The following is a 13,444-nucleotide window of genomic DNA, read 5'->3' as shown; positions in this document are numbered from 1 at the left end:
CCTCTACTGTGCCTATTGTCTTGTTTATTATTTATTGTAATGCCTGCACTGTTTTGTGCACTTTATGCAGTCCTGCGTAGGTCTGTAGTCTCGTGTAGTTTTTGTGTTGTTTTACGTATTTCAGTGTAGTTTTTGTATTGTTCATGTAGCACCATGGTCCTGAAAAACGTTGTCTCATTTTTACGGTGTACTGTACAGCAGTTATGGTCGAAATGACAGTAAAAAGTGACGACTTGAAATGATAATGCACCTTTATGTAAAGTAGGTTTTGCTCCCGTTTCCAGCTCGTACTTATTTGCAGAAATGAAAACCGCAAATACACAAAATATTCCTAATCTGATAAAATTCATTTCTTTTCAAGAGCCTTCATATTGATAATAGATCTTCAAAGTAAAACTAAAATATTGGAACTTTGGGATACTTGCCACTCTAAAACATTAAGCAATTAACTACAGGATTTTTACTGAAAATGATAGCAAAAATAATTCAACTCCACCTCCACGTACAAAAGATCTTGCACTTCTTGTACGAACTCAACCTAAAAGACTATCCTATCTCCGAACAGGACTCACAGGTATGTTGGCAAAGGAAACGTAAATGCGCTCTTGTCCCAATAGCGCTACCTCGCAGATGATGGGAAATAAATACACGTCCTGCATTGAAGTAACCCAACATGATTCAATCAGTAACAATTCCCTTCTCCATTGAAAATTCCCCACCAAAAAAATCCCAAATGACGTTTGTGAATGTACACAGACAGAACACATCACATTCCTTTCACTTCCACAAGCAGCTGCGCCCGATGTGCGGTGAGCGAAGGCGAACCAGCGGGGCCGGGGATGTAAGAAAGTGGAGTGTGGCGCTGGTTGGTTGGAAACGCGGGGAGCGCTGAGCTACCGTGAGCAAGGTGCTGGAGAGTGAGCGACGAAGACGGGGAGCGCTGAGCTACCGTGAGCAAGGTGCTGGAGAGTGAGCGACGAAGGCAGGGAGCGCTGAGCTACCGTGAGCAAGGTGCTGGAGAGTGAGCGACGAAGACGGAGAGCGCTGGGTTAGCGGGACTGATTGGCCAAGGGGAACGGCAGGTTAGCGCTGAGCCATTGGCCAAAGTGCGAGCGGTGAAGGCGGAGAGAAGGCGAGTTAGCGCGGAGCGATTGGCCATAAGCACCAGAATGCGGGTTGTGTGGTTTGGGGCTTGGCAGCGAGTTCAGGAAGTTGAGAAGTAGAAAATAATTGTGTTCCTAAATCCGACGGCAGCAGCTGAAAGTTGGAGGACGAGGTGTTGGAAGAAAACCATGAAGTAATAAAAGGAGTGCTGTTCCCGATGGGATAGAGGGAGTGTGGTGGAGGGGCATCGAGCTACGGGGCCTGGGGGGGAGGGAGCGCCGAGGGCCCGGGGCGGGACAGGACAGGTCGGGGTGGGGACTGGACGGGACGGTTCGCTGCTGCACCCACGGACAGCCCCGGCTGATTTTTTCATCTAGGACAGCGGGTACGAAGATGGCGAGGTGGCTGAGGGAGTACTTCAATCTGGGTGGCTACAAGGCGAAGGCTCCGGCCAAGGCGGAGACGACGGCAGCGGCTGGCAAGAAGAAGAAAAAGCCCCGCGGCGAATCGGGATCGTGTCGAGAAAGCGACCTGATGCGGGCCTACCGGCTGCAGAAGGAGCGGGACTTCGAAGACCCGTACAGCAACGGCCCGGGATCGTCGCTGCGCCGCCTCAAGGCCATGTGGCCGGGTCCGGAGGACGAGAAGGAGGAGGGGGGCTGTTGCCAGGGCCCGGTGGCCAGCGGATCCCCGATGTTGCAGCGCAGCCAAAGCGAGAGGGCGGCCTCCTCCTCCCCCCGAGCCAAGTACATCGGCTCGGCTCAGCACCGGCTCATCAAGGTACACGGGACGGCGGTGACCGAAAAGGCGGTCGGCAACTGGAGCAGCCCGGCCACCGGGTCCCGGAAGCCGCCACAACCCGACGACAAGGTGAGCGCGTACCTCAACTCTTATAATTGTTTTAGTTTTGTCTCTCGAAGCAGTCCAGAGCAGTGTGATTGCCTGTAAACTCTTAAAGAGCGAATCATGTCTATGCATTAGTTTCTCGTCAAGTACACCAGGTTGCAATGCAATCCTTGTTGCCCGAAGCTCACGGTGTAAAGAATATCCGTAGTAACAATAAATACAAGATTGTGCAATAAATGCAGAATGGCGCAGTGTAGTGCAAAAATTACTAAAGTGACAGTAACTGAACGAGATGAAATTAAGAGTCCAAGAACGTGGCTCCAAGTCCGAGTTTAGATTAGAACATAGCGCTCGATATCTTTTAATAGCGTAAGTGCCACTGTTGTATCTGCTTACAGAACTATCCCTACTGTTCTGTTCTAGGCATCTACAGCTCTGTGCAATTTAAACTTACCCCGCGCATCTCCTTTAAAATATCCCCTCTCTCACCTTACAGAATTTTTTCTCTAGTATTTGAATGTTCTCTTGCAAAAACAACTATTCTGTCTACTCTGTATCTCTTGTAATCTTGTGACTTGTATGAGCTCTCCCCTCAGCCTCTGATGCTCTAGAGAAAACAATGCACGTTTATTGAAGCGTTCATACAGTCAGATTCATTATGTGCCGCGATCATGGTCTTAGCAAATCTTTCTACAGAAGTGGTTTGTTGTTGCCTTTCTCTGGGCAGTCTCTTTGCAAGACGGGTAACCCCAGCTATTATCAATACTCTTCAGAGCTTGCCTGCCTGGCGTCAGTGGGCGCATAACCAGGACTTGCGATGAGCACCAGCTGCTCATACGACCAGCCACCACCTGCTCCCATGGCTTCACGTGACCCTGATCGGTGGGAGAGGGAGAGGAAGTGGAAGGGCGGGGTAAGCAGGTGCTGCACCTTGCCCAAGGGTGAACTGCAGTAGCAAAGGGAAGGAGTGGTTTGCACCTCCTTTGGCAGAGATGTACCTCCCCACCAGTGAGATTTACAGTGGAAAACTTGCTTGCAGCAGCTTAACAAACAAGCATGGATTCAGAGGACATATAAGGGCATAAATTATACACCACAGAGAAAGTGGAAAAATGCATTCTAAAAAGATATAATGGTGCAGAGACCTTTTTGGAGTGGTTTATTGTTACCAGCCTTGCTCATGTACTTACGGTGACTGCTCAGTTCTGGTCATTAAGGTTGTCATAAAGCTGGAGAGATTGCAGAGAAGATTCACAAGAATGTTATTGGGACTGCAGGACTAGCAGTATCAGGAGATGCTGGATAGGCTTGGGCAATTTTTTCTTTGGAGTGAAGGAAGCTGAGTGGTAACGTGGTGGAGGTGTATATTGTGAGGGGTGTTAAAAAGGTGGATGGTTTCCCCCCCCCCCACCCCACCGGCAGGACAGTGTGGTTTAAAACAGGTTTTAGGGTGAGAGCTGAAAGGTTTAAAGAGCACATGGTATATTTTACATTGTGGGTAATGGGTTTGTGTAATCACCTACCAGAGGAAGAGGTAAAGGTATGATATTTAAAAGAGATTAAGGAAAGACTTAGACCAGGGCTTTTCAACCTTTTTTTATGTCATGGTGCCTTGTCATTAACTGAGGGGTCTATGGACACCAGGTTGGGAACCCGTGGTTTAGAGGAATATGGGCCTAGTTCAGGGAAACATCATGATTGACATTGATGAGATAGGCAGAATGGCCTTTTGCTGTGCTTTACAGCTCTGACTAACTCTCTCCTATTGATGTCTTCCGGTGGGGAGTAGAATGAGGCATTTGTGCCAAGCGCCTTGAGTGACAGAATTGCCAAGTGTGCTGATAGGCATTGAGATTTGCTGTCTCAAACATGAGAAAGTGCAGGTGCTGGAGATCTCAAGCAACACACACAAAATGCCCAAGGAACTCAGCAAGTCAGGTAGCATCTATGGAAAAGAGTAAACAGTCGACATTTCAACTGAGACCCCTCTTCAGAAATCAAGATGGGTCCCGGCTCGAAATATCGACTGCTTCTCCATAGAAGCTGCCTGTGACCTGCTGAATTCCTGCAGCATTTTGTGTGTGTTGCTTGAGATTTGCTGTCTCCTGTTAACAGAAGTTATGACTTTTCAGCAACTTGTTTTCATGACAGGAATAAAGATAGCATAAACATAGATTGTTTTTTCTTGAACTGAGGGGCAACCTGCTAGAAGTGCGTAGAATTATGAAAAGATGGATTGAGTCTTTTCCCTGCAGTGGAAATGTCAGATAACCAAGGGAAGTAGCTTCAAGTTGATGGGGAGTAAGCTACGAAGAAGCTTTTTTTAAAAATGGCCTAGAATATGCTACCATGGCAGGATGTGGAAGCGTAATGGATAGCAACATTTAAGAGGCATCTGGACAGGCAGAGAATAGTGGGGAAGGTGGTACAATATGGATTGTCTGCAGGAAGATGGGATTACTTTGAATTGGTATCATGGTTGTGCGTGGGCTTGTAGGGCCTGCTTATGTGCTGTGATTTTCCATGAATTGATTCATCCGGTTTAATTGAAGCTGTAGATGTTGACATAGACAGTGAACTGACACAAGTGCGTAGGTAGGTTTTGATGGGAATTTTGAAGATGATTAGGTAAAATTAGTGTAAGTGGATGGTTGATAGCTGATATGGACTCAGTAGGCTGAGTCTGCATGCTGAATGTTTCCATGCTGGTAAAAATAAGAAGTGGGTGAGGTGATCAGAAGTGCGGAAGAGACGTAAGAGTGTTTCTTTTGTAGTATTTTTTTTAACATCAAATTGAAACTTCTAAAGACTGGAGTGGCATTATGGCATAGAGTATGTGAAGGAAAAAATTCCAGAGTTCAGGAGGTAAAGAGTTGTGGAGTGAAGTGGTGAGGAGGATAATGAATTTCACATGTTGTGGTGTTGGAGATGATGATTGTTGACAATGCCAGTGAACAAGACCTTGAATTCTATTATGTTCATTTGATGAGGATTGCAGTTCAGCAGGCTGGCAAGAAAAACATTGAAGCAAGTGCTTGGAAGTGAGAAAATATTGATTACCAAAGTTTAGCAGTAGGTGGAGTGATGGTGGTGATCAAAGTATGAGGATGCTGCATTTGGGATGAACCAATATGTGGGGATTTTCACTGAATCTTAACTCGTGTTTGGTGTCCATGAGATAAATTGTTGTGGCAGTGCCAATGCATCAGGAATGTCTTCTCCTAGCCCAACAAGCTACCCAGTGAACTTCACCATTTTGTGTGGAAATTATTTTGTGAATTGACGTTTTTATAAAAGGATAAGGTGGGATATTCACTGATGACACGGGTATTCATTTTCATTCACAGCTCCACAGAGAATGAAATAGTGCACCGTGACATGCAGCTAGATCTCGGCACAATTTGGGGATGGACTGGAAAATGACAATAAATGCCATCATTGCCAATGTCCGGTACATCTCATAAATAACCTAATAGTCCAAATGCCGCCTGTTCTATTTATCTAGGGAGTTCACTTCCATAATCCTGACCAAGTTTACATACCACCAGTGGCGTTCTATAATCAGATGCTTGAGATGCTGCATGATGCCGTCTCCAAGCAGGAAACAGTCTATCCCAATGCATTTCAAATCATAGTCAGGGACTTCGGGACTTCAACCAGGTTTGTTTGAAGAAAACCCTGCCCAATTACCATCAGCTTATAACCTGTAGCACTAGAGGTCCCAACACACTAGACCACTGTTATACTAAGATAAGGAATGTCTACCGTTTGATACCCAGGCCACATTTCAGTAAATCAAATCACTTGGCGCTCCTCCTACCTGCATACAGGCTGAGGCAAAATAGCAAAGCTCCAGAGTTTAGGACAACAAAGAGCTCACAGGAGGCAGAGGAGCAACTATAGGATTGTTTCGAGTCAGTGGACTGTGCACTATTCAAGGACTCATCTATGGATCCAAATAAATATATCATGCTTGTCATGGATGTTATTAAAACAGTTGTAAGATAAGTGTGTCCCCCAAAATCATTCAGTCTTCCCCCGTCAGAAGCCCTGGATGAACCATGAGATCTCAATCTGCTGAGAGCCAGATCACTGTCTTGCAACAATCACCTCATATAAAGATAAATCACTTCCAGATGTGCTCACTTTTACTGTCAAAGCATGGAGGGACATTCAAGATCTTCCACAGCCCCCAATGATCCTGCGTTCTCAGTCTCTGAGACAAACGTGCGAGAAGCCTTCAGGGGCTGAACCCATGAAAAGCATCTGGCCCAGTTGGGGTACCTGGCCAAGTATTAAAGACCTGTGCTGATCAACTGGCTGAAGTGTTCACTGAGATCTTTTTCTTCTCACTTCAGCAGTCTGAGATACCCACCTGCTTCAAGTAGGATGCAGTTATACTGGTGTCCAAGAACATAGTGACCTGTCTCGATGACTATCATCCAGTAGCACCTAATACACAGTGATGAAGTGTTTTAAGAGGTTGATGATGAAACATATCAACTCATGCCTGAGAAGTGACTTGGTGATCCACTCAGTTAGCCTACTGGCGGAACAGGTCACAACAGATACCATCTCATTGGCTCTTCACTGAACCCTGGAACAAGGGACCACAAAGATGCATATATCAGGCTGTTCTTTATCAACTACAGCTCAGCATTCAATACCATCATCCCCTCACAACTAATCAATGAGCTGCAAGACTTCAGCCTCAGTAACTCGTTATGCAATTGCATCCTTGATTTCTTCGCTTACAGACCCCCGTCAGTTTGGAGTAGCAGCAACATCTCTTCCACAATCTCCATCAGAACAGGTATACCACAAGGCTGTGTGCTTAGCCCTTGGCTCCAATCACTTTACATCTATGTCTGTGTAGTTAGGCACAGATCCAATGCCATATTCAAGTTTGCTGATGATACTTTCGTAGGATGAATCAAAGGTGGTGATGAATCAGCATATTGTAAAACTGCCTGAGTGGTGTCATAGCAACCTCTTACTCAATGTGATCAAGACCAAGGTGCTAATTATTGACTTCTGGAGAAGGAAACCAAAGGTCCATGAGCCAATCCTTGTCAGAGGTTCAGCAACTTTGAATTCCTCAGTGTTATTCTTTGGGAGAACCTGTCCTGGGCCCAGCACGTATTTGTAATTATGAAGAAAATACTGCAGCACCTCTGCTTCCTTCAGAATTTGTAAACTTGTGGCATGACATCTAAAACTTTGACAAACTTCTATAGATGTGTAGTGAAGAGTATTTTGACTTGGCCGCATCACAGCTTGGTATGAGAACACCAATGTCCTGGAATGGAAAATCGTACAAAAGGTAGTGGGTAAGGCCTAGTCCATCACAGGTAAAGCCCTCCCCACCATTGAGTACATCTACATGAAAACAGCATCCATCATCAGGGACCCCACCACCCAGGGCATGCTCTCTTCTTGCTGCTGCCATCAGGAAGAAGTTACGGGAGCCTCAGTGGCACCACAAGATTCAGGAAATGTTATTATCTCTCAGTCATCAGGCTCTTGAACCAAAGGGGATAACTTCACTCATCTTCACTTGCCCCATCATTCGAATGTACTCACAACCTATACAGTCACTTACAAGGACTCTTCATCTCGTTCTTGATGTTTATTGTTTGTTTATTTTATTTTTATTTCTTTGTTTTAGTGTTTACACAGTTTGTCTTTTGTACACTGGTTGAATGCCTAAGCTGGTTTGGTCTTTCTTTGATTCTGTTGTGGTTGTTATTCTATTGATTTATTGAGTATGTCCACAGGAGAGTAAATCTCTGGGTGGTATATGGTGACATATATATTTTGAACTTTGAAGCTAATATTGCTAGTATTTTGGAGGACACAAACACTAATTTTTACCACATCACTAATAGTTACATCAGATTTAATGGTTTTATATTGGGACACCCCAGTCTTTGAGATGCAACAGGATGCATCAGAATACCATCCAAGATGCACGTGCATATAGTATTGTGTGCAAATCCCAGATTCAAAGGTGAATAAGAATATTGAAACAAATATTGTTTTTGACGTGTTACTGACAGCGCAAAAATGTTCTGTCTTGTTACTGGAAGGTCTTCCTTGTCAACACTTGGCAACTGGGGTGCCAAAGAGAAAAGTTGTCCCTTGCTTTGTCAGGTAGCACTGTGCATATGCTAACACCAGTTGATCTTTCAGTCAGCATTCATTTTTTTCCCCTGGAATATCATGTCCAAGGAAAAGATCAGGTGCATCTCTGATTAACATGTAGACTGGATGGACCTCCTAGAATCCTCACTGTTAACTCTGGATTCCTGATGGAAACCTGCTGTTTACCACCTACAGCCCTCCAGATGAACAATCAGTTGAAGGGAGCATTGAGACCAGCAAAAGCACGGACTACATCCTCGATGTGATCTGTGTGGGAAAGCTTTTAGCAGAAAAGGTGTTGATACCAAGTCCAGTTGCCTTGAGTGGAATGATTAGTTTATTAGAGGAGCAATCATTCTGCAGCAACCAAATATATTTGTAACTGATCTTTCAAAGTCTGCATAGGCCATTAAAGGGAAAGGTCAGATTTCAAGAGTTTCTTACAGTACAGTTATTGAGGTAACCACTAGAAGACTCCACGCCATTGGTAATATGTTAAATACAACAACCCTATTTGAACCATTGTGGCCCTTTGGCAATTAGAATGATTTTGCAAGATTATTAATCTCTGCACCCCTCCTTCAATCTTTGCTTTGATGTGTGAACTGATTCCTGTATTCTGGGCCTGGGTTTAAGTAAATTTATTATCAAAGTGCATATATGTCACCATGTGCAACCTTGAGATTCATTTTCTTGTGGCCATTCACAATAAATACAAGAAATACAGAATCAATATACCACTGTCCCAGCCAATGTACAAAAGACAAACTGCAAATACAAAAAAATCAATAAAATGAGATAGAGTCCTTGTAAGTGAGTTCATAGGTTGTGGGAACAGTTCAGTAATGGGGTGAGTGAAATTATCCCCACTGGTTCAAGAGCCTGATGGTTGAGGGGTAATAACTGTTCCTGAGCCTGGTGGTGTGGATTCTGAGGCTCCTGTACCTGCTTCCTGATGACAGCAGAGAGAAGAGAGCCTGGCCTGGATGGTGGGGGTCGTTGATGATGTATTTTGCTTTCCTGTGACACCGCTCAATGTAGGTGTGCCCAGTGGTGGCGAGGGGTTTACCTGTGTTGGACCGGACTGTACCTACTGCTTTCTTGTAGGTAAATGTAAGTGTACCAGAAAAGATACCAACAGATCAAAACTGAAGTGCTGAGTAGTAATTAGGTGTTACAATTTGTCTACTGAGTGCATATTTAATGTAATCCCTAGTTTTTAATGTCCCATGGCCGTACACTTTTGGCTGCTTTTGCGTGTCCAGATATTTGGAGTATGTTAGATTTTAAAGTTAAAACTTTTGCTTGTTTGTAAAGAGGTGAGTGTATGTATCATTTTCAAGTGAAAATGCAATTAGTCTCTCCTTAAAATATTTATTTTGCAAGCCAAGTAGTTTGTGTTGTAGTAAATAGGTTTTGTCAGATGTGAATTCCTAAGCCTTTGAGAACTGCTGTCTATACTTACTGAATGTAAGAGGTGTACACACCTCATTCTTTTCTACAGGTATATACTTGTTTGTTCCTCCTGTCTCACCTTATTTTTCCCTAATTCTCCTTATGTTGATTAACATGTATGATGCATTGTGGAAAATTAATTTTTTTTCATTAATGTGTGATTTAGGAGGAAATATTATCCCTATAACACATTAGTGTCACATTAATTCTAAAAGTATATATGGATTACAGTAAAAACAGCGATCCTTTGGAATTAATGTGGCCCAAGATGCTGTGCCGTCCTACATAAATTTACTCCATAATTGGTCTAACCCTTTTCTCCTCCACAGCCGTAACCCTCCATTTTGCTCACATCTGTGAGCCTATCTAGGAAGTTCTTAAATATCCCTATTGTATCAGCCTCTACCACTATCCCTGGCAGTACATTTGAGCCACCTACCACCTATCATGGAACATTCTTCCACTCACTTTGAACAGAGTTCATGGTATTGCCTGTTGCTGCAGGCAACTCACTGTCTATGGCTCTCATAGTCTTATACACCTCTATCAAGTCACCTCTCATACTTGCTCAACTTTTCCTTGTAGGACATGTTAAACCTCTAGTTTAAGATGGTGCTGGTGAAACACAGTGATGCCATGCTGGCAGCGAACAAAGCTACTAACTACTCTATTATTCACACCTTTTATGGACAACAATTACTCCAATCAATAGCCTGTGACTTCCCTTTCGGAGTTGAGTTTTTGAGCCAAGCCACTGTTTGTCAGATTTAAGCACCAGGCCAGATTGAAAAGGTTGGGACTGGGCTAAATTGAGGCAGAGGGGCCCAGGCCCGAGAGCATATTGAGGCAGTAGAGCCCAGGTTCGAGAGCGAGGAATGAGCCAATATTTAGTTGATTTAAGCACCAGGTTAGATTGAAACGGTCAGGGTGTCAGGGCTGGGGATGCGTTCAGTTACTGCATGGCAAGGTTTACTCGTCTCTGCACTGAACTAAGGCCGTGGCCTGCAACGAACAGGCTTCTGAACTGGCTGCAGTGATGACTGGCTTCGTGGCTGTGAGCTCCCTTTCGTGATCTTCAGTTGTCAATGTGATTTGTTTACTTATTATTGTTTGCACATTTGATTTTATTTTTTTACACTTGGTGTCTTAGTGGGATTGACAGTCATTTTAGTGGGACCTATTGGATTTCTCTGTTTTGTGGCTGCCTATACGGAGACAAATCTCAAGGTTGTACAGAGTATACATACTTTGATAATAAATGTACTTCCACATCCTTTCTATAATGATACAATCAAAACTGAATGCAATACTCCATGTGTCATCGAACCAGAGTTTTATAGAGCTGCAACATTTCCTCGTGCTCTTGAACTCAGTCCCCTGATTAATGAAGGCAAGTACACAGTATATTTTCTTAACTACCCTGTTAATTTGCGGGGCAGCTTTGACAGATTTGGAAGGACCCCAAGATTCTTGCGTTTATCCACGCTGCTAAGAATCCTCCCTTTATCCTTCGACTCTGTTTTCAAGTTTGATCTTCCAAATTGTATCCCTGTACGCATTTCTAAATGAAACTCCTGCCATTTGTGTATCTAGTTCTACATCTTGTTTGAGTCCCATTGTAATCTATGACAGCATTCTCCACTATCCAACACACCATGTTAGATACTGAGACAGTAAGGTTTGGATGTAACATTAGTGCATCGATTGCATTGGCAGGAACAGCTGAGCCACTCCTTTGCCAAGCCCTCTCCAGTCTAGAGACATGTGAACAGACATCTCAGAAGCATTCTCTGCGTTATGCAGTGCAGAGAGGAGATAATATGATAAGAAATGTCTACCATTCCATGCCTAGACCACATTTCGGTAAATTATTTCTTGAGGCTGTCGTTGTCTTACCTGCATGCAGGCCGAGGCTAAGGAGCAAAGCTCGAGATTAGGACAACAAAGAGGTAGTTGCAGGAGGCGGAGGATCAGCTATGGGATTGCTTCGATGTAGTAGACCGGACCGTATTCAAGGACCCATCTGTGGATCTGAATGAATACACCATGGGTATCATGACTTTATTTAAACAGTTGTGGACGAGTGTGTTCCCACAAATCATTCCGTTTCCCCAATCAGAAACCCTGGATGAAGCATGAGATCACAATCTGCTGAGAGCCAGATCAAAAGCATTCAAGTCTGGTGACCAAGCAAGTTCCTAGAGGTCCGGGTATGATCTCCAGAAAGCCATCTCATAATTCTGGACTAAACTTGAAACAACAAAGGACGATTGTCAGTTGTGGCAGGATTTGAGAATTATCACCTCTTGTAAAGTGAAATCAAGCTACAGAGGTAACAGCAGGGCTTCACTTCCAGATGAACACAATGCTTTCTTATGCTTGCTTTGACCATCAAAACATAGGAAAATCATCACAAGCTCCCAATGATCCTGTGATTTCAGTCTGATGCTGATGTGCGAGCAATCTTCAGGAGGGTGAACCTGTGAAAAGCATCCAGTCCAGATGGGGTTCCTGGCCAAGTACTGAAGACCTGTGCTAATCAACTGGCTGGAGTGTTCACTGAGATCCTTAATCTCTCACCTAGACGGACTGAGGTATTCACCTGCTTCAAGTAGGTTTCAATTATACAGGTACCCAAGAATAACATGCCTCAATGGCTGTCGTCCACTAACACTTACACACATAGTGATGAAGTGTTTTGAGAGGTTGGTGATGAGACATATCAATTTTGCCTGAGAAGCAACTTGAATCCACTTCAGTTTGCCTACTGGAACAACAGGTCCACAGCAGGTGTCATCTCATTGGCTCTCCACTCAACCTGGGAAAATCTGGATAGCAAAGATGCATGTATTAGGATGCTCTTTATTGACTACAGCTCAGCATTCAATGCCATCATTCCCTCAAAGCTAATCAATACACTCCTAGACTTTGGTCTCAATACCTCCTTTTGCACTTGGATCCTCAATGTCAGTGTGAATTGGCAACAACATCTCTTCCACGATCTCCATCAGCACAGGTGCCACAAGGCTGTGTGCTTAGCCCCCTCGTTTTACACTTACGACTGTGTGGCTAAGAACAGCTCCCATGCCATATTCAAGTTTGCTGATGACACCGTTGTTGTAGGCTGAATCGAAGGTGGTGATGAATCAGCATATAAGAGGGAGACTGAGAATCTGGCTGGGTGATGCCTTAACAACAACCTTTTGTTCATTGTCAACAAGACTCGCGCTGGTTGTTGACTGCAAGAGAATTAAACCAAAGGTCCATTAGCCAGTCCTCACTCGGACCACGGGTGGAGAGGACCAGCAACTTTAAATTCCTCGGTTTTATTGTTTCACAGGAAAGCAACATTCATCATCAGGGGCCCCCACCACCTAAGACATGCTCTCTTCTCACTGCTGCCTTCAGGAAGAAGATGCAAGAGCCGACCTGCCAGGTTCAGGAATAGCTACTACCCCTCAATGATCGGGCTCTTGAACCAAAGGGATAACTTCATTCAACTTCACTTGCCCCATCATTGAAATATTCCTACAACCAATGGACTCACTTTCTAAAAGTTGCTGGTGAATGCAGCAGGCCAGGCAGCATCTCTAGGAAGAGGTGCAGTCGACGTTTCAGGCTGAGACCCTTAGTCAGTAGTACCAGCAACTTTTATGTGTGTTGCTTGAATTTCCAGCATCTGCAGAATTCCTGTTGTTTGGACTCACTTTCTAGGACTCTTCGTCTCGTGTTCTTGTTATTTATTATTTCCTTTTGTATTTGCACCGTTTGTTGTCTTTTGTACACTGGTTGAATGCCCAAGTGGTCTTTCATTGGCTCTGTTATGTTATTACTCTATAGACTTATTGAGTATGCCCACAAGAAAATGTGAGTTATGGTTATATACGATGACATA

General features: G+C 44.1%; 1 protein-coding gene across 1 annotated transcript in view; it reads left to right on the top strand.

Annotated features, from left to right (window-relative positions):
- The first annotated feature begins 986 nt into the window (after positions 1 to 986).
- Positions 987 to 13,444, top strand: part of LOC134347080 (SH2 domain-containing adapter protein F-like) — a 123,778-nt gene continuing 111,320 nt past the window's right edge. Inside the window, exons 1-2 of the mRNA XM_063049188.1 lie at positions 987 to 1,011; positions 1,482 to 1,974. Coding sequence (XP_062905258.1) covers positions 1,498 to 1,974 — 477 coding nt within the window. The 5' untranslated portion in view covers positions 987 to 1,011; positions 1,482 to 1,497. The remainder of the gene's footprint in view (positions 1,012 to 1,481; positions 1,975 to 13,444) is intronic.

This window comes from Mobula hypostoma, chromosome 5 (genome assembly GCF_963921235.1).
Source record: "Mobula hypostoma chromosome 5, sMobHyp1.1, whole genome shotgun sequence".
Taxonomy (NCBI): domain Eukaryota; kingdom Metazoa; phylum Chordata; class Chondrichthyes; order Myliobatiformes; family Myliobatidae; genus Mobula; species Mobula hypostoma.
The sequence above is the reverse complement of the archived record's forward strand: the minus strand, read 5'-3'. Positions and strand labels throughout refer to the sequence as shown.